This window comes from Scardinius erythrophthalmus (assembly GCF_964197995.2).
Source record: "Scardinius erythrophthalmus genome assembly, chromosome: 10".
NCBI lineage: Eukaryota > Metazoa > Chordata > Actinopteri > Cypriniformes > Leuciscidae > Scardinius > Scardinius erythrophthalmus.
Genome location: NC_138230.1, coordinates 44,162,432 through 44,184,931, shown reverse-complemented (window position 1 = coordinate 44,184,931; position 22,500 = coordinate 44,162,432). Strand labels below are relative to the sequence as shown.

General features: G+C 38.2%; 1 protein-coding gene across 3 annotated transcripts in view; it reads left to right on the top strand.

The window, feature by feature from the left end:
• angpt1 (angiopoietin 1) overlaps positions 1-22,500 on the top strand; it is an 84,192-nt gene that overhangs the window by 41,188 nt on the left and 20,504 nt on the right. For all 3 annotated transcript variants that reach the window (XR_014030984.1, XR_014030985.1, XM_081377056.1), the window contains exons 4-7: positions 1,124-1,365; positions 14,090-14,217; positions 15,660-15,761; positions 19,999-20,165. Coding sequence is in view for 1 of the 3 variants with exons in the window: in XM_081377056.1 (XP_081233182.1) it covers positions 1,124-1,365; positions 14,090-14,217; positions 15,660-15,761; positions 19,999-20,165 (639 nt within the window). In the remaining 2 variants the exon portion in view is untranslated. The remainder of the gene's footprint in view (positions 1-1,123; positions 1,366-14,089; positions 14,218-15,659; positions 15,762-19,998; positions 20,166-22,500) is intronic.

The following is a 22,500-nucleotide window of genomic DNA, read 5'->3' as shown; positions in this document are numbered from 1 at the left end:
TTTATATAGACTGACTTTATTACTTTCTCCGATTCCAGTCTAAAATGAATGCATTATTTTAAGTTATTTATGTGGATTGAATTTTGCTGTAATAAGCGAGTGAATCCAGCATCAGGTTTCCGAGATTTAAGACCTGGACCCATTTTAGACTTTCACTGATCCCCAATGTTTGTATGGATTGTGAACTATAGAGTCTGACTTCATTCATCATGTCAGTATTCATTACCGCAGTAATGAAGCGCTCTCCATTTCTTTTACTGAAACATACTGTAAATATAGTATCACCAAATCAAGCCTTGATGAAGCCAGGGGTTCTTCAACTTTCGTGTGTAAGTCATTTTGTTTACCTGGATCCACACAAACAAACCATGCAATATGATATACAGTATCTGTATTATCTAAGTGTGTGTATTTGCTCTTTATGACTAAAGCAATTGCAATAAAGAAACATTATTGTATCATAGAACATGAAGGACAGTAGTGGCCAGAAGTGAGGAAAATGGACATCTTCACCCTTTATTCAAATATCATTACAATATTTTGAAAGCATATTGCATAACTGTGCTTGTTTTAATTTTGATAATAATGCAATTAAACATGCCAAATTGTGCGATATAATTTTTGGCCAGGCTGTTATACAAAGAAATTATGAACACATGCAAAAACAAAAGAGAATCAGTGAAATATTAATAACTGATTATGTTGTAGTCAATGTGCTTTTTCCTGTCAGCTTTTTGTTTTTCTATGCATTTTTTTTTTTTTTTTGCATAATACAATAAAACCTTTAGCTGTAATTTGCCTTTTTTTTCAAATCATTTTGTCAGATTAATACCTTAAACAAGTTTAATGTTTGTTCTTCCCTCATATTTAGAATATTTAAAAATATATAAAATATTTCCTCATAATTTTGTAATCAAAACATTGTATGGTTTTATCAAACATGTAGGGTCATTAAAACAAATATAATATATAACTATATAATATAAAGGGCTTTATAGTACAATAATTGCAGAAGCAGTGTTATTTGGGCTGTATCTGTGACTCACATTTATGAGTATGTTTCCTAATTTAACCCGTGTTTAAAGGAACATTGCATTAGATGATGATCTCGTGTGTGTTTCAGGTTCCTGGAGGTGAAGATGCAGGAGATGGAGGACCGGCACCGGCAGGAGCTGGAGGTCGTGCGTGAGGAGAAGCTCAGTCTACAGGCGCTGGTCAGCAGACAGAGCTCAGTGATCCGAGAGCTGGAGGATCAGCTGACCCGAGCCAGCGGGAACACCAGTGTCCTGCAGACACAACAGCAGGACCTGATGGAGACCGTGCGCAGCCTGATCCAACTCTGCAACCGGGACGCCGGCACCGCACGTAAGAGCACACATCCCTCACTCTTTATTCATGGAGACAAACTCCTAGCTGTGGACCAAGAACCAGGTGCATGTTATTATTAGAGAAATACATTTTATTAATTAATTAATTGTTAGGGCAGGATTATATTTGGTTCTAAGTTTGTTTGTTTGTTTATTTGTGTGTTAGGTCAGGATTTGGTCTTGGGTTCATATGCATTAATGTATGTGACCCTGGATCACGTCACCAGTCACGAGTCGCACAGGTTTATTTGTGGAAATAGCCAACAATACATTGTATGGGTCAAAATTATAGTTTTTTTTTCATTAGGATATTAAGTAAAGATCATGTTCCATGAAGATATTTTGATAATATTATTATCATAAATATATAAAACATTTATTTCTGTATATAACATAAATGGACAACTTTAAAGACGTTTTTCTCAATGTTTCGATTTTTTTGCACCCTCAGATTCCAGATTTTCAATAGTTGTATCTCGGACAAATGTTTTCATATCATAATAAACCACACATCTATGGAAAGCTTATTTATTCAGCTTTCAGATGATGAATAAATCTCAATTTAAAAAAATTGACCCATGTGACTGGTTTTGTGATCCAGGGTCACATATAATATCATAATTAAATACATAATTAAATATAATATAATAATTAAATAGTTATTTATTTATTTGTTTGTTTGTTTGTTATTTTGTTTGGAAAAGGATTTGGATCCAGGTATATGAATTCATACATAAATTCATAAATAAATATTTATTAGTTTGTTTGTTTATTTGTTTATTAGATCAGGATTTGTTCTTGGGCTGATATGAATTATATATCATATATACATTTCTAATTAATACTCCTATATATATATTTATTAAATATTGTTCGGTCAGGATTTGGTATTGCTTTATAGATAAAAGAAAAAAATATATAAATCTATAATATATACTTCATTCATTCGTTCATTCATTAATTCATTCATTCAAATCACCATTTCCAAGCTAATTTATTTAACTGAATTGATATTTTAACTTTGTTTTAGTCATATATTGTTTCACCTCATGTGTCACCAAGCGATCCAGGACAAAACTAAACAAAAAGTGGTGCAAGAAATGCTCAAAACACACGTCAACCAGGAAGTGAAACAAAACTATAAGTGTAGCAGGGAATTGTGAGATGGAAAAACATGCATGTTATCAATGAGGAAAGCTTCTTCCTGGTGGGTGTGAAATATGTGGTTTTCTGGTTAAACGTGACGTGTGAAGCTCAACGGATGTGTGTTATCACGCTTCAACACACGGCCTGCGCTGAACAGTCCAGTGAGTGTCAGACAGCCTTTGATTGAGTTACAGCGCGAGCTCACAGTCGTTTCCTCGAACCCTCACGCTTGTCTTCACAGCAGCAGGAGTCAGTGTCCTGAACTCATTACCCTCATGACCTCGCGACCCCTCGCCTCTGTGGCACAGAAGATATACCTGAAACGTCTGGCGAGAACGGCACCGTCAGTCTCTGTCTGCAACACACACACTCACACACACACACACACACACACACACATACACACACACACACACACACACACACACACACACACAAACACACACACACACACATACTCATTCACATACACACTCACTCTCTCTCTCTCTCTCTCTCTCTCTCTCTCTCTCACACACACACACACACACACACATGTATCAGTGGCAAGAATGGCACCGTCAGTCTCTGTCTGCAACACACACACTCATACACACACAAACACACACACACACACACACACACACACACACACATACACACACACATCCTCACTTATCTCTCTCTCTCACTCAAATTCAAATTCAAATTCAAAATGAGCTTTATTAGCATGACTGTGTAACACAATGTTGCCAAAGCATCAACATATATAAATAAAATATATACATAAACTCACTCACTCATACTCTCACACACACACTCACTTTCACGCACAAACACACACAGACACACACACACACACTGGAACACCCTGCCTCTCTCTTGGATTAGACGTTCACACTTGTACTTCAGCCAATCACACTAAACGAGAGCATGTTCGATTCCAGCGTAGTTTGATCTATCTCTGAACCGTTGGGTTGATTTAGTTCCTCAATTGAGCGTATAAAATAGAGTTTTGGTTCACTGTGGTTTGGCGTAACGAGACACATAACATGATTTCTTGGAGATTTTAACAAAAAAATAATAATTGTGCACACAAGAACATATTACCAAACCAGTGATGATGAATGCAGATCTTAACCAGCTCTTGCTCCAGTGTAGAGGTCGTTCTCCTGACCTCTGACCTCTGCCTCGATTACTCAAACCTAATGACTCCTGCGGGACGTCCCGTCCGTATCGGTGGCAAGAACGGCACCGTCAGTCTCTGTCTGCAACACACACACACACACACACACACACACACACACACACATACATCCTCACTCACATACATACATTCTCTCTCTCTCTCTCTCTCTCTCTCTCTCTCACACACACACACACACACACACACGTATTGGTGGCAAGAACGGCACCGTCAGTCTCTGTCTGCAACACACACACACACACACACACACACACACACACATCCTCACTCACATACACACTCTCTCTCTCTCTCTCTCTCTCTCTCTCTCACACACACACACACACACACACACACACACACACACACACACGTGTCGGTGGCAAGAACGGCACCGTCAGTCTCTGTCTGCAACACACACACACACACACACACACACATCCTCACTCACAAACACACTCTCACACACACACACACACACACACACACACACACACACACACACACACACACACACATGTATCGGTAGCAAGAACGCCACCGTCAGTCTCTGTCTGCAACTCACACATACACACACACACACCCTCACACACACACACAATTTTATATTGCAATAATTGCACTATTACGGGTTATTATGAAAAACATAACTTTTGCATCATTAGATTGCATTATGAGATGTAACCGTTTTCCTCCATGGATGCCTGTAATAAATCCCTAATTGCTAATTATTATTTACTCGATGGCATCAATCATTTTTAGTGAGCAAAATATTGTTTTCTGTCTGTAAATGAAGTTTTCTAGGCACGAACTTTGACTCAGTTCTGCATACAAATATAAATTGATATTAAACATTGACATTATGATTTGTATGGTTTATGGCTTTGGAAATGTTCTTAAATATACTCATTATTGAGTTCTGCGTGTTCAGCTGGTGGTCATTATTCTCACGGTCTCTCCGTCCGTTTGAAGGAATCAGACTCTGTCGTCAGTGTGTGTGTGTGTGTGTGTGTGTGTGTGTGTGTGTGTGTGTGTGTGTGTGTGTGTGTGTGTGTGTGTGTGTGTGTGTGTGTGTGTGTGTGTGGTTTGAGTTTTGGTTTCGCCAACACACAACGCACTGGGATTTTCAGTTCTTGCTCATTTTAAACTGTATTTTGTGTGTGCGAGTGTGTGGAGAATACTGATTTGTAAAATCACTGCTCCTTTCACATAAACTCGGTCCAAACTAAAGTTCGCACTGAACCACCAAGAATTCAACTGTAAACAAATATTGTGAGTATAACTGTATGAGCCAGAACACACGCTGTTTAATAGCTCAAATTAACATGTAAAGATGTTCGTGTTCATCCAGACGCTGTCAGATGTTCTGCAAACATCGCTGTATAATCCTCACATCCATTACAACAAACTCCAAACTCAAGAAACCTTCAGCCTTTCAAAATATTCATTAAATGGTCAGAAAATGAGCTTTTTGGCAGCAAACACTTAATAAGGGTTTGGTTCACACAGGGATAAAAAAGCCCCATGTGTAAAATGAAAGACTCTGCTGTATCTTTACTGCTGTGGGCCTAATCGTCTGCCAGAGGTCCTGGACATCTTCTTCAGAGACATGGCATCATGGATTCGATCAAATACTAACAGATAAAAAATCAAAACCTGACAGCCTGTGCTAGAAATCTTATAATGGGCCGTGTTTGGATCTTCCAACCGGACAACGGTCCAAAACAAACATCAAAATCAACACAAAAATGGGTCACTGAGCACAAAACCAAGCGTCTCCAATGGCAGTCCCAGTCCCAGACCTGAACCCTATAGAGGAGGAGTGGGCTGAACTGAAGAGAACATGGATCTGGGAATCTGCAGGATCTGGAGGGATTCTGCATGGAGGAGTGAAGGATCTGGAGAGATTCTGTATGGAGGAATGAAGATCTGGAGAGATTCTGTATGGAGGAGTGAAGGATCTGGAGGGATTCTGTATGGAGGAATGAAGGATCTGGAAAGATTCTGTATAGAGGAATGGAGGATCTGGAGAGATTCTGTATGGAGGAATGAAGGATCTGGAGAGATTCCGTATGGAGGAATGAAGGATCTGGAGAGATTCCGTATGGAGGAATGAAGGATCTGGAGGGATTTTGTATGGAGGAATGAAGGATCTGGAGCGATTTTGTATGGAGGAATGGAGGATCTGGAGAGATTCCGTATGGAGGAATGAAGGATCTGGAGAGATTCTGTCTGGAAGAATGAAGGATCTGGAGAGATTCTGTATGGAGGAATGAAGGATCTGGAGGGATTTTGTATGGAGGAATGAAGGATCTGGAGAGATTCTGTATGGAGGAATGGATGATCTGGAGAGATTCCGTTTGGAGGAATGAAGGATCTGGAGAGATTCCGTATGGAGGAATGAAGGATCTGGAGGGATTCTGTATGGAGGAATGAAGGATCTGGAGAGATTCTGTATGGAGGAATGAAGGATCTGGAGAGATTCTGTATGGGGGAATGAAGGATCTGTAGAGATTCTGTACGGGGGAATGAAGGATCTGGAGAGATTCTGTACGGGGGAATGAAGGATCTGGAGAGATTCTGTACGGAGGAATGAAGGATCTGGAGAGATTCTGTACGGAGGAATGAAGGATCTGGAGAGATTTTGTATGGAGAAATGAAGGATCAAGAGAGATTCTGTATGAATGAAGGATCTGGAGCGGAATGAAGGATCTGGAGAGATTCTGTATGGAGGAATGAAGGATCTGGAGAGATTCTGTATGGAGGAATGAAGGATCTGGAGAGATTCTATATGGGGGAATGAAGGATCTGGAGGGATTCTGTATAGAGGATTGAAGGATCTGGAGAGATTCTGTATGGAGGAATGAAGGATCTGGAGAGATTCTGTATGGGGGAATGAAGGATCTGGAGAGATTCTGTACGGGGGAATGAAGGATCTGGAGAGATTCTGTACGGGGGAATGAAGGATCTGGAGAGATTCTGTACGGAGGAATGAAGGATCTGGAGAGATTCTGTACGGAGGAATGAAGGATCTGGAGAGATTTTGTATGGAGAAATGAAGGATCAAGAGAGATTCTGTATGAATGAAGGATCTGGAGAGGAATGAAGGATCTGGAGAGATTCTGTATGGAGGAATGAAGGATCTGGAGAGATTCTGTATGGAGGAATGAAGGATCTGGAGAGATTCTGTATGGAGGAATGAAGGATCTGGAGGGATTCTGTATAGAGGAATGAAGGATCTGGAGAGATTCTGTATGGGGGAATGAAGGATCTGGAGGGATTTTGTATGGAGGAATGAAGGATCTGGAGAGATTCTGTATGGGGGAATGAAGGATCTGGAGAGATTCTGTACGGGGGAATGAAGGATCTGGAGAGATTCTGTATGGAGGAATGAAGGATCTGGAGAGATTCTGTATGGGGGAATGAAGGATCTGGAGAGATTCTGTACGGGGGAATGAAGGATCTGGAGAGATTCTGTACGGGGGAATGAAGGATCTGGAGAGATTCTGTATGGAGGAATGAAGGATCTGGAGAGATTCTGTACGGAGGAATGAAGGATCTGGAGAGATTTTGTATGGAGAAATGAAGGATCAAGAGAGATTCTGTATGAATGAAGGATCTGGAGAGGAATGAAGGATCTGGAGAGATTCTGTATGGAGGAATGAAGGATCTGGAGAGATTCTGTATGGAGGAATGAAGGATCTGGAGAGGAATGACGGATCTGGAGAGATTCTGAGATTCTGTATGAATGAAGGATCTGGAGAGGAATGAAGGATCTGGAGAGATTCTGTATGGAGGAATGAAGGATCTGGAGAGATTCTGTATGGAGGAATGAAGGATCTGGAGAGATTCTGTATGGAGGAATGAAGGATCTGGAGAGATTCTGTACGGAGAAATGAAGGATCTGGAGAGATTCTGTACGGAGGAATGAAGGATCTGGAGAGATTCTGTACAGAGAAATGAAGGATCTGGAGAGATTCTGTATGGAGAAATGAAGGATCTGGAGAGATTCTGTATGGAGAAATGAAGGATCTGGAGAGATTCTGTATGGAGGAATGAAGGATCAGGAGAGATTCTGTACGGAGGAATGAAGGATCTGGAAAGATTTTGTATGGAGGAATGAAGGATCTAGAGAGATTCTGTATGAATGAAGGATCTGGAGAGGAATGAAGGATCTGGAGAGATTCTGTATGGAGGAATGAAGGATCTGGAGAGATTCTGGAGAGATTCTGTATAGAGGAATGAAGGATCTGGAGAGATTTTTTTATGGAGGAATGAAGGATCTGGAGAGATTCTTTATGGAGAGATTCTGGAGAGATTCTGTATGGAGGAATGAAGGATCTGGAGAGATTCTGGGGAGATTCTGTATAGAGGAATGAAGGATCTGGAGGGATTCTGGAGAGATTCTGTATAGAGGAATGAAGGATCTGGAGAGATTCTGGAGAGATTCTGTATAGAGGAATGATGGATCTGGAGAGATTCTGTATGGAGGAATGAAGGATCTAGAGAGATTCTGTATGGAGAAATGAAGGATCTGGAGAGATTCTGTATAGAGGAATGAAGGATCTGGAGAGATTCTTTATGGAGAGATTCTGGAGAGATTCTGTCTGGAAGAATGGAAGATCTGGAGAGGTTCTGGAGAGATTCTGTATAGAGGAATGAAGGATCTGGAAAGATTCTGGAGAGATTCTGTATGGAGGAATGAAGGATCTAGAGAGATTCTGTCTGGAGGAATGGAGGATCTGGAGAGATTCTGTATGGAGGAATGAAGGATCTGGAGAGATTCTTTATGGAGAGATTCTGGAGAGATTCTGTCTGGAAGAATGAAGGATCTGGAGAGATTCTGTATGGAGGAATGAAGGATCTGGAGAGATTCTGTATAGAGGAATGAAGGATCTGGAGAGATTCTGGAGAGATTCTGTATGGAGGAATGAAGGATCTAGAGAGATTCTGTATGGAGGAATGAAGGATCTGGAGAGATTCTGTATAGAGGAATGAAGGATCTGGAGAGATTCTGTATGGAGGAATGAAGGATCTAGAGAGATTCTGTATGGAGGAATGAAGGATCTGGAGAGATTCTGTATAGAGGAATGAAGGATCTGGAGAGATTCTGTATAAAGGAATGAAGGATCTGGAGAGATTCTGGAGAGATTCTGTCTGGAAGAATGAAGGATCTGGAGAGATTCTGTATGGAGGAATGAAGGATCTGGAGAGATTCTGTATAGAGGAATGGAGGATCTGGAGAGATTCTGGAGAGATTATGTATGGAGGAATGAAGGATCTAGAGAGATTCTGTATGGAGGAATGAAGGATCTGGAGAGATTCTGTATGGAGGAATGAAGGATCTGGAGAGATTCTTTATGGAGAGATTCTGGAGAGATTCTGTCTGGAAGAATGAAGGAACTGGAGAGATTCTGTATGGAGGAATGAAGGATCTGGAGAGATTCTTTATGGAGAGATTCTGGAGAGATTCTGTCTGGAAGAATGAAGGATCTGGAGAGATTCTGTATGGAGGAATGAAGGATCTGGAGAGATTCTGTATAGAGGAATGAAGGATCTGGAGAGATTCTGTCTGGAGGAATGAAGGATCTGGAGAGATTCTGTATAGAGGAATGAAGGATCTGGAGAGATTCTGTCTGGAGAAATGAAGGATCTGGAGAGATTCTGTCTGGAGGAATGAAGGATCTGGAGAGATTCTGTCTGGAGAAATGAAGGATCTGGAGAGATTCTGTATGGAGGAATGGAGGATCTGGAGAGATTCTGCATAGAGGAATGAAGATATTATATATTTATTTACATATATTTATATATATATATATATTCATTTAATTGTGCAATAATACGCATTAGGCTTTTATTTGTATTTTTTTTGTAAATGATTACATTATTTTTTTTTTTTATCTTATCGTTAATCATATCATATTATATTTCTCATATATTTATTTGAACGTACAGTAATAAGCATTAGGCTTTATCCTCTTTTATTCTCGTGTGCTCGTGTTGCTCGTGTTGCTCTCGGCTCTAAGCGGTAAATCCCGGTAGTCTGACACACAGCTGGGCTTCAGTGGAGGCAGAAGTTCCTCTTCGTCACAGCGGGAGATCCTCGTCACTGACACTCAATCCTGAACCGGAGTGCAGGAATAACATCCCTGGATGAAGAGTTGCCCTCCGTCCCACGACAGGATCAAAGTTCTGCCTAAACAGCCCTGACTCTCTCAGTGAATCTCCTGCGCATCCACACACACACAACATGAGTGTGAGACCTACATGGATCCAGGATACTGTGCATCCTGATAAAGTTCCCTTGGCCTTTGGAATTAAAATAGCCCCACATCATCACATAGCCTTCACCATACCTAGAGATTGGCATGGGGTACTTTCCATAAGATCATCTCTCAATGCAAATCAAACTAGCTATTAGGCTAACTGAAATAAAACCATGCCAATGGAATTAGTTTCCATTGTTATGCTGATGACACTCAAATCTATATTTCATCACGGCCAGATGAAAACGCTAAATTATCCAAATTGACAGAGTGGGCCCTATCTTGCACCCAGCGCAATTGACTTTGTACACCAACGCATGTATCATTCCTATTTTGCACCCGCGCAAAGCGCGTTTTTCCCTCTACAGAAGCACGTCGCTAAACTAGGGAATGAACTTGCGCTCCCTGGGCGGTTCAGCGCAAAAAAGGAGGCGTGTTCCGGCGCAAACGTTCCCTCATGCTATTTTGCAGGTTTAGAAAACAATTGCGCCACTAACCAGGAAAAAATTGTTTAAAGTCAGTGGCGCGTTGCGCATGTTATTCATATGCTATTTTAAGGGCGCATGCTTGGCAATAATCAATGTAGCGTGTGCACAACGTGCATACACTTTGATTCTCTCATCTACACAGAAGCAGCAGTTTTCATTTTTGCAAATCATACATTATTACGATAGATAGATAGATAGATAGATAGATAGATAGATAGATAGATAGATAGATAGATAGATAGATAGATAGATAGATAGATAGATAGATAGATAGATAGACAATTTATTATAAAAGCATACATCTAGCTTACACATTTACCCAAATTATCATACGCCTTTTTAACCGAAGTTAATTTGGGTGGGTTTCTCCATCCCCAACGTCCCTGACGAGAGCGTTGCTCTCCTTGACTGTGAACCGCTCCTGGCGCGCGCCTGGCAAATCCGCCGTTACAATAGGAATCCGCTTAGAACAAACGCGTCTGCTCTTAAAGGGAATGTGAGATGACGCTCTGATTGGTTTATTTCACGTTACGCCCAAACCACACCTATGAATAATGAAGCTACTTCAGACCAACCCATTTTAGATTTGCGCCTGGCGCAAGAGTCATTTATCCCGCCGGGAAAATAGCAACAGCGCCAAGACCCGCCCACAAAGTCACTTGCGCTTTGCGCTTTGACACTTGCGTTTCAGATCGTTAAAATAGGGCCCAGTGTGTTAAAGATATAAAAGATTGGATGACGCATAATTTTCTTTTATTAAATCCAGACAAGACAGAGGTACTACTTATCGGTTCAAAAAAACACCCACAAAACCTCTCACAATACAACTTTAACATAGTAGGATGTCCTGTTACTTCATCCTCTACAGTAAAAGACCTGGGTGTTATATTAGACTGCAACCTGTCTTTTGAAAATCATATTTCATATGTTACAAGAACAGCCTTTTTCCACCTTATAAACATTGCTAAGCTACGTAATATGCTATCAGTTTCTGACGCAGAAAAGTTAGTTCATGCATTCATGACCTCGAGACTAGATTACTGTAATGCTTTATTAGCCGGTTGTCCTGCATCCTCAATAAACAAGCTACAGTTAGTCCAAAATGCCGCCGCTAGAGTTCTAACTAGATCAAGAAAATATGATCATATAACACCGATTTTATCATCCCTACATTGGTTACCTATAAAGTCCCGTATTAATTACAAGGTATTGCTACTGACTTATAAAGCCCTAAACGGCTTAGCTCCAGTCTATTTAACGGATCTTCTATCGCCCTATAATCCATCGCGCTCTTTAAGGTCACTAAATTCGAGGCTTTTGGTCATACCTAGGATATCTAGGTCCACCAAAGGAGGGAGAGCATTTTCACATTTAGCACCAAAACTCTGGAATAGTCTTCCGGATACTGTTCGTTGCTCAGACTCGCTCTCCCAGTTTAAAACTAGATTAAAGACGCATCTCTTCAGCCAGGCATTCATATAATACTTTAATCTTACAGTTAAATCCGGTCTCTAGTTCATAAACGCCAGAGGAGAACTGGCCCCCGACTGAGCCCGGGTTCTCCCAAGGTTTTTTTTTTCTCCATTAGGTCACCTGATGGAGTTTTTCGGTTCCTTGCCACTGTTGCCTTTGGCTTGCTCAGTTGGGGATATTTGGGGATATTTAATTTAATTAATCAATCAACGATACTATTGATCAGCATTACCAAACGTAGACGTTCCACTAGAAACAAACATTGATGTATTCTTCTAATTTATTACTGTGAAGCTGCTTTGATACAACCTGTGTTGTGAAAAGCGCTATATAAATAAACTTGACTTGACTTGACTTGACCAATCTCTAGGTATGGTGAAGGCTATGTGATGATGTGGGGCTATTTTAATTCCAAAGGCCAAGGGAACTTTATCAGGATGCATAGTATCCTGGATCCATGAAGTAACTGGCCTTTAAAAATAAAAATCTGCCTGCCTCTATGGGAATTTAACATAGGGGTGTCCAGACTTATGCACCCTGTATTTTAAGGAAGAACATTTATTTATTTACGATACATTATTCATTCACAAAGAAAATTGGTGTCCTTAAAGGTTGGATTTTTCCTAATTTTTTTAATTAAGGCATTAAGTTCAATTTCCAAAAGATGATTTTTTATTCCTCTTTTTAGTCAACTTTAGCATGAGTGTCTAAACTTATGCATAGCACTGTGTATATATATATATATATATATATATATATATATATATATATATATATATATATATATATATATATATAGACAGTATATGTATATATAAAATCACTGAGAATATATATATATATATATATACTCATAGAGGGGAGAAAATAAGAAAAAAAGGGGGAAAGAGCTAAATATATGTATATTTTTTAGCTCTTTTTCTCCTTTTTTTCTTCTTTTCTCCTCTTTGTGTGTACTTGTTTGTATATGTCATTGGTCTATTTCTTTGTCTTGTTAATAAAAAAGAAAAAGAAAAAAGAAACAGCACTAGTGTGAAAACTCAGATCTTTCGCAGTGAAAGAAAAGCGGAGAGGGAAATCGGAAGGAATGTCCTTCTATATAACTGGGACACGGTGGGTAAATATAAACCACTTGTTATAACAGGAACTTGAAATTTATAGCTTGTAGTATTTTGTCCTCAGACTCTTGCTTGGTTTCAAAATATCGGCGTTGTAATTGTGTGCAGATGTAGAGAGACGCAGCTGTCGGAGTCCAGAGATCCGCGCTTTGATTAAAACACTTTCACACTTGGAAAAATGTCAGTCACTGGAAGAAGATTATGTTGATAACGCACCAATGTACTTGCTGTCCTTTTTAATCTCATAATAATTCCATCCAGATGATAAAATGATACAATATTTTGAATTTGCCCTGTGTTATTTATTCCATTAACTCAGTATTTGTTTTTGAAGGGGTTACATGTGATTTATTCCACAGCGAGCAATATTTTACAACATTGATATTTTCTGCTATATTTTGATCTGTTTGAATGGGTTTGTAGAATGAAACCGATATTAGATACAGACAGTTTTATACACATGCTGACAGAAGATGAAGAAATAAATATTGTATATGCATTGCCAATCACAATTATTCATTCATAAATAAGCCTCTTCTATGTTAAAAACAAAATAAATTAAATTAAATTAAAATGCAGCTATAAGGTTGTGATTAAAAGAAGTGAAAGAAATGCACAAAAGAAATGCAAAATAAAATAAAATAAAATAAAAATAAATTAAAATTAAATAAAATTAAATTAAATAAAATTAAATTAAATTAAATTAAATTAAATTAAATTAAATTAAATTAAATTAAATTAAATTAAATTAAATTAAATTAAATTAAAAAATTGGTCCTGTTCTATCAAAAAACAGTGCTTGTCGAACAGCTGTCAGCTGCCAGGCTTTCAGGAGACTGTCAGATATCGCTAGGCTGTGTGTCTGCTGCATCATCGCTGTCTTGTTGAAAATGTTCTGTTTGGCTGAATATGAGTGAGAGAGTGAGTGAATCTGATTTATTTGTTCAGTGCAGATCCAGAGGTGCTTTCCGTTGTGTGTGTACCAATATAAACAGCTCGATTTATTATTTCGCTGGTGGTTTATGTTTTTGCTGGTTCTGACATGTGTATTTCTGTATGCATTCAGTGGTGCCAAACAGCACAAAGCAAGCTGACGAGGAGAGGAAGTTTCGGGACTGTGCCGACCTCTACCAAGCCGGATTCCAGAAAAATGGAGTTTACACGATCAACATTAGCCCACAAGAGACGAAAAAGGTAGGAATCCAATCCAATTCCATATTAATACAAGACGTAACGGCTCTATTTAAGTAGAGACTCAGGGTTTGATACGGGGTCTGTGCATATCTGGCTTTAACTGGTTTTGTTTCTGGACCCAGATTTTATATTAGACAACAGTCAATCATACTCTAATAAAGAACAAAACAAAAACACAGAAGTCACGTAAAAGTCATGTAAATGTCATAAAAAATGTCATGTATTGCAAAAATCACAAAATTGCACATAGGATCACAGTCAAAGAATTCTAGATATTCTATTTCATTATTTGTATTATGCATTTGTTTTACTGAAATATTATATGAAATTGAATGTAAGTGAATGTAATTGCAACGTTGGCTGCATTTTATTTATTTATTTATTTGTCTATTTTTGCATTTGTTTTACTTTTTTTTAATAGAAGTGAAAGTAATCACAATCTTTGCAGCATTTTAATTTAATTAAATTTATTTCGTTTTTTTTTATTTAATTTTATTATTTTTGCATTTTGCATTTGTTTTACTGCATTTTCATTTTTAGACCTATTTGAATTATTTTTGTATTATAATCTTTATTTACCATGATTTTTTGATATTCATCCCCTTTTTGTCAAGTAACTAATTTTATTCTATTAAAAATATTTCATATGACTGAATCAAACTGACTGTATTATGCAGACCAACAAAAGTCATTAATAAAAAGACCATATTATGCCCTTTTATGCATAATAAAGTCTTGATGTTGTGTTCAGGCTCTACTAGAACAGGTTTTCTGCTTGAATGTTGATTATTTTCCTCATATTCTCCATTGTTGCGGCTCCTCTCTTCCCAGTCTGTCAGTAACGCTCTGTTTACTTCCTGTCTCTATGAAGCCCCTCCTTCTGAAAAGCACACTGTGCTCTGATTGGTCGGCTGGAGCAGTGTGTTGTGATTGGTCGAGCGCTTCGAGTGTGTTTGGGAAATGTCCCGCCCCTTACCATAACCGCCAGTTTAACACACTACTAACTAACTCAACCAGGCCCCGCCCCTTTATTCTGCGTATGAATTATTATAATGAGGAATATTGTGACAGCTGAGGTAGAAGTGCACATTTGTTCACCTTTTACAGTGTGAATGTGTTAAAGGCTGTGAATATATAAAACTGCCCCTGAATACCTGCTCTCAGTGTTGCTCCAGCCAGTGATACTGGAGTAATTGCAACCAGGTTGGTGTGTGTGTGTTCAGCTGTGTGTGTGTGTGTGTGTGTGTGTGTGTGTGTGTTCAGCTGTGTGTGTGTGTGTGTGTGAGGTGACTGTGCTCAATTTCACCCAGGTTTGATCTCAGGTCTGCTCCTCTCCTCTAATCACTGTCTAATCACTCTGATGTTGTTATAAGGATATGTGGATCCATAAGGTCAAGATAAACGGTTGTGTGTGTGTGATGTGTGTGTGTGTCTCTGAACAGGTGTTCTGCAACATGGAGTCAGCAGGCGGAGGCTGGACCGTCATCCAGAGACGTGAAGATGGAATCGTGGACTTCCAGAGAACATGGAAAGAATATAAAATGGTGCGTAAAGCCAGAATCCTTCCCACTAACCTCCGGTTGACTCTTCCTGTAACGATTCGCATGATCTTCATCTCTCTCTCTCTCTCTCTCTCTCTCTCTCTCTCTCTCTCTCTCTCTCTCTCTCTCTCTCTCTATCTCTCTCTCTCTCTCTCTCTCTTTAAAGTAGTGCATATGTGCCATATATCTTCTGTGTTCATCTGTCTCTGATTAACTCTCAGAAGAGTGAAGGATAACCATGGATGACGGGATTCTTCCTAGCCTTCAGAATGATAGTTTGCATGACACATACAGTCATTGTTATAGTCAGTCTTATTCTTTATTGGAAAAAATGAGCATTATAAAATCCAGAAGTCGTATAAAGTGGGACGTCAGTGCTGGATTTGTTTTCTCGACACAGAAACGTAACACTTGTTATGACACTCATGCTAACTTTCAGACATGATGCGGTATTCCGTTGCATACGCTAACTAGTCTATTAGTTTACATCTACAGTACCAGTCAAAAGTTTGGAAACATTACTAATTTTAATGTTTTTGAAAGAAGTCTCTTATGCTCATCAAGCCTGCAGTTAAAAAACAACAAAAACGTAATATTATGAAATATTATTACAATTTAAAATAATGGTTCTCTTTTTTAATATACTTTAAAATGTAATTTATTTTTGTGATGCAAAGCTGAATTTCCCTCAGCAAGTACTCCAGTCTTTGGTGTCTTATGATCCTTCAGAAATCATTCTAATATGATGATTTGATACTCAGTTATTATCAATGATGGAAACAGTTGTGCTGTTTAATATATTTTTTTGAAATACTTTTTTCAGGATTCATTGATGAGTAAAACGTTAACAGCATTTATTCATAAAAACAGCATTTATTCAAAATAAAAACATTTCTAACAATATAAATCGTTACCATCACTTTTTATCAATTTAACGCATCCTTGTTGAATTAAAGTACTAATTTCTTAAAAAAAAAAAAGTTATTGTTCCCAAACTTTTGAACGGTAGTGTATATTGTTACAAAAGATTTATATTCTAAATAAATACAGTTCTTTTAAACTTTTTATTCATCAAATAATCCTGAAAAAAGTATCTCAGTTTATAAAAAAATATTAAGCAGCACAACTGTTTCCAACATTGATCATAAATCAGCATATTAGAATGATTTCTGAAGGATCATAAGACACCAAAGACTGGAGTACTTGCTGATGAAAATTCAGCTTTGCATCACAAAAATAAATTACATTTTAAAGTATATTAAAAAAGAGCACCATTATTTTAAATTGTAATAATATTTCATAATATTACTTTTTTTTTTAACTGCAGGCTTGATGAGCATAAGAGACTTCTTTCAAAAACATTAAAAATAGTAACGTTTCCAAACTTTTGACTGGTACTGTATGTAGGTTTACATACAAGTGTATCTCACACACTGTAGCTGTTTCCACACAGACTTTTATGTGCATTTGTTTACTGCTTTTTTTATTAATTTTATTTTATTTTATTTATTATTTGTATTATTTTTTTTTTAATTTAATTTAATTTATAAAAAAATTGTATATTTTTTTAATGGAAGTGAAAGTAATCACAACGTTAGCTGCATTTAAATTTGTATTTTATTTTATTTAAACAAATTTCTTATTTATTTTGTTATTTTCATTTGTTTCACTGCTTTTATATTTTATTTTAAATTGAAGTGAAATTAATCACAACCTTATCTGTATTATTTTATTTTATTTTATTTGTTTTATTTTGTTCTGATTTTATTTTATTTTTGCATTTTGTCTTTGCTATTATATATATAAAGTAATCACAAACTTAGCAGCATTTTCATGTCATTTTATTTATTTATTTTTATTTTTATTTTATTTATTTTTTATTATTATAATTTTATATATATATAAGTGTTTGCAGAACTTTCTGACATGCTGTCACACCCGATAGATAGCAAACATACTGTAACATACACATAATGCAAATGAAATGATATGCTGTGCTGGCCTTGCTACTAACATCAGAGCTCAAATATGCTTATTCCAAACGTAGGACAAAAAGATCCAAGCGTTCATCTGTGTTGCGCTGTGTGGGGTCAACAATGTGGGCTCAGGCACAGAGGCAGCGAGAATAACTCCACCTGCCCTCAGAATAACACATGATGACTGACTGGATCTGATGACGTGCCTCTTCTTTTAATATTCGATGTGATGAATTACAGCATGTCTTGACCTGGTCCTCTGAGGTTGAGTTGCATAAACTCAGTCATTCCACTCCTCACCAAAGTTTTTATTTGTAGTTTTGTATTCCCTGGTTTGGATCTAATGAAGTATTGGAATAAGTTCACCTCTCCTCATAGGAGTATCCGCTCCAGCCAATCACTATCAGCTCCATCAGCGCTTATATTTCTCTTTCCCCAAACACTTTCCCAAAGGAAGATGGGAGAAACTCTTCATCACAATGGAATCAGATATTTAAACTATGGAAAGAATTGTTCCAGGTTTTGGCCGTGTTAATCTGAACCATAGCAACCGAGCGAGTTGTTGAGACGCCGATGTTGTGTTGCACAGAAAAGCACACACACACTGGAGAACTCCCTGTTTCAGAGGATAGAGTATCAACTGTTCCTCCACATTACTCACTGTGTTCACACACTGCAGGGAACGATGCGGTTTCTGCGTGTCCAGAAAGCTTCTCAGGGACGATCAGTTCAACCCAGCAACACAAACACACGCAGGTTACGCAAAACATGCCAGATTTCACACACTTTACCAGGGTTTCAGAGGGTAAAGAGCCTCATACTGTATGTGTCTCATATTTACTGCTCATTAATCACCGGCTCCCACGAGCCAGGAATTAATAATTACTGTAACGCAATATGAGTCAGATCATCTTCACTTTGCCTAGCGCATACATAACCAGGGTTATAATCGTTAATTAAAACTATTGGAAACGTTTCTGTTCATTGAAATAAAGCTGAAATGAAATGAAATGTAAATATTAAAACTTAGCACTAAAATGAAGCACTAAAATTATTAACTGGAGATAAACCTGAAATAAAAAATAAATGAACAAATACTAAGGAATACATCAACATATAAAGAAATATGTTTAATTCCAGTAAAAAAATTATGATTTTTAAATATCATTTATTTATTAAATTTTTTATTTTTGTTATTGAAGCTATTTTATGTAAAAAAATCTAATGAAAAAAAAAGAAAAACTGTTAAAATCTATCCTGCACTTGTGTTTTTCTGTATTTGCGTGTTTGTTTGTTTATTATTATTTTTTTCCATCAGTTTTATTTTTGTCATCAGAGCTAATTTATGTCAAAAAATCTAATGGGAAAATTTGTACCATAAAATTAAAAAAATAATAAATTATTATGTGATGATGGCAAACGTGCTAAAATCTGATTACCATTCGTGATTTCTACTGCTTTTATTTATCCTTTTTTTTTTTTGTTTACAGAGCTACATTATGTCAAAAATCAAATAGGAAAGAAATTGCATGATGATAAGCGATGCATGCGCGTGTTAAATCTGGTGATCTCTGCTGATGTGTTGATTCGGCTGCAGGGAGGAATGCAGAGAAAGCTTCACTAATTACAGATGTTCCTCATTAAAGGCTTGTATTGGTTCTGTTACGCCGCACTGTAATTATTACTGTCAGCTCCAGCACTGCATTATGACATGTTTCAGAAGCCTTTCTCCAGCTGTTTAGAGCTCAATGGATCCATTACACACATGGAAACTCGTCCAAAACATCTTTTGGAAGCAAAAGCCAGACTGTTAAATGGCCTGTGTGTTTGTGTGCATAGGAATTACACGAGAGAACACACTCCTCATCGAGACTCAAGTCATGCACGTGTTTAATTATATGCTATACACACAGTTTTGCATTTTTCACTGGCATTGCACAAAAAAATCATAAATTAGTCCTGTAGATGTCATAACGTAGAGTGTTTTCTCACAGTCTCTCCAGATCTGATGCAGCCGTTGAACATTCAGGCTCAGAAACGGACCAGTGGTTATTGATACCCCTCGTGTGTCAAAGATTTCTGGAAATCTGTAATTATTATCTCCAGAAAATGATGAATTGTGGAATTCATTCCCTGTGTTGATTCTATTAGGCTTGAAATATCTTGGACAGGGTTTCCTTTCCCACTGTCTCATCCAAGGCCTCCCGTGACCCGAGTCGATGGTTAAACTGACCCTCGCTCGACCCTCTCTCTCTCTCTGCTAGGGCTTCGGGAGTGTGTCGGCCGAACACTGGCTGGGAAACGAGTTCGTTCACGTTCTGACCAATCAGAGGCAGTACGGCTTGCGTGTGGAGCTGAGCGACTGGGACGGACACCAGGCCTTCTCCCAGTACGACAGTTTCCACATCGACAGTGAAAAACACAATTACAGGTACTGTCTCTTCTCCATTATTTTTAATGCATTACAGTATAATGCATATTCATTTATGTATAATGCTATATATATATATATATATTTGTAGTTGTTTATTTGCCACAGCCAGTTACACATCTTGTCATTGCACTCAAATTTACATTTATGTTAAAGGGGTCGTGACATGGTTTTTGTTTTTGTTTTATTATATTCCCTTAGGTGCAATTATAGTTTTTTGGACAAAAAAAAATTAAAAATGTTAGTGATTTATGACCTTTTCCCACCCTGTTTCTCATCCTCTGATTCAAACAGTCTGTTTTGGGGGTGTTTCCCCTTTAACGCCCACTGTTATGATTGGCTAACGTCATTGGCTAAAAGTAGTTTTAAGATGAAATACGTTACTTACAGTTTGCGGCGTCGTCGTTGGGACCATAGACTGTAAAAAAATATGAACGACGCCACTTCTCACCATGGATCCCCAACGAGCTGTAATTAGAGCTTGATTAAATAAATGCTTTGTTTATAATGGGGAGGAGGTCTTAAGGCCCGTACACACCGGGACGAATATCGGCGCGCGTTATTCGCCAGCGTTTTTCAAAGCGTTTTTTGTGTTCACACCCAAGCGATTTTCGCTGACGATGAGCCGAGTGAACATGCAAATTCATTCCCTGACATTAGATGGTGCTTAATACCACTCCATAACAGTTCTCTTTTATCAAGATTTTTGTAGTCGCTGTCGCGTTTGTCACAGTTCTTTATGTTCCGACACCAGGAGACTACATTCATCTTGCCTTGCATCTTCCTCGTCTTATTTCTTCCCGGCAGTGTTTAGACGCTACTCGGCGTATATCTTCTTTGCCGTTATGTATGTGTGCTTGGCAAGACCGTTTTGTGTTTGAGCGCCCCCAAGTTGTGTTTTACTGTAACTTCAGAAGCTCCAGACACGTGAGCAAAAGCGCCAATCTCATTGGTCGGATAGTTTTTGACGCGGCGCATCAAACCAAAAAAACGATCCCTAGGCGTTTTTTAAAAAATGCCGTTTTCCGCGTCGGTGTGCACATCCACAATGGCGCCCTTTGTTTAGTTACGAGGCGTTAAATGTCGGTGAATATCGCGCGCGAAATTCGTCCCGGTGTGAACAGGCCTTTAAGCTATGAAACTTGCAGGAAGTTTTAATGGTACAAAGACCTCTTATATACCAAAAGATCAAGGCAAATTTGGTTTCTCATGTCATGACCCCTTTAAAGATAGGGGTGTAACGATCCCCTCATGTCACGATTCGATACATATATCACGATACTGAACTCACGATACGATATTATTGTGATACTCCAAGACATATGGTAAAAGGTTATCAAAGGTTATCAAAAAATGTACTGTTGATTAAAATGGTAAATTTTGTGTTGCATTGTGGGTGTAAATGAATAGACTTGGGCTTTCAGTGTCACATCATCCTTCAGAAATCACTCTAATATGAGGATTTTGAAGTCTATAATATAATGTGTGTGTGTGTGTGTGTTTGTGTGTGTGTGTGTGTGTGTGTGTGTGTGTGTGTGTGTGTGTGTGTGTGTGTGTGTGTGTGTGTGTGTGTGTGTGTGTGTGTGTGTGCGTATTCTTTGACTCTTCACACAGACACACACACACACACACACACACACACACACACACACACACACACACACACACGCACAGGCAGGTGTTCACTTACACACACACCTCAGATGTGTGTATCTCAGCAGGCCTGGACACTTGGCCGGCCCGTATAGTGGAGAGTTTCAGGAATCTAATCAGCATTCTCATCTCTAAAAATAGATGTGTTCTCTCGAACGGTTCTGCTGTGGTAATCACTCACTGCCTCTTGAGAATACGGACCCTTTCTGTGGACCAACACAAAGTGTGCAAGAGGTTGCTACTTCTGGAAATTCAGATTAGACCTTCAGATTCCGACCTGAGAACCTTTTTAGTTTGTGCTTATAAAAAGCACAACCAGTAGATGCACTATGAAGATATGCTTTATCTAGTACAGTCACTTTTAAATGTTCACAGCCTGATTTTTCTTTATGCAAAGGAATTTGTATGCTGTTCCAATGTGGTTTGTGTTTTGCTTTAGACAGACATAGACTCGCTATTGAAGAGGAAGGTGAAGGTTAAGTTAGTTACAGGCTAGCTGACACAAAAATTAACATTCTGTCATTATTTACATTTATAACATTTATTATTATTGATTAGATTGCATTTATCTTACAGTGTGTCATTCCAGACCGGTGTGACTTTATTCTGTGGAACACAAATCGAAATATTTTGAATAGTTTTTATTTCAGAAACCAAGACTTAAAGTCCCCGTAGTCAATAA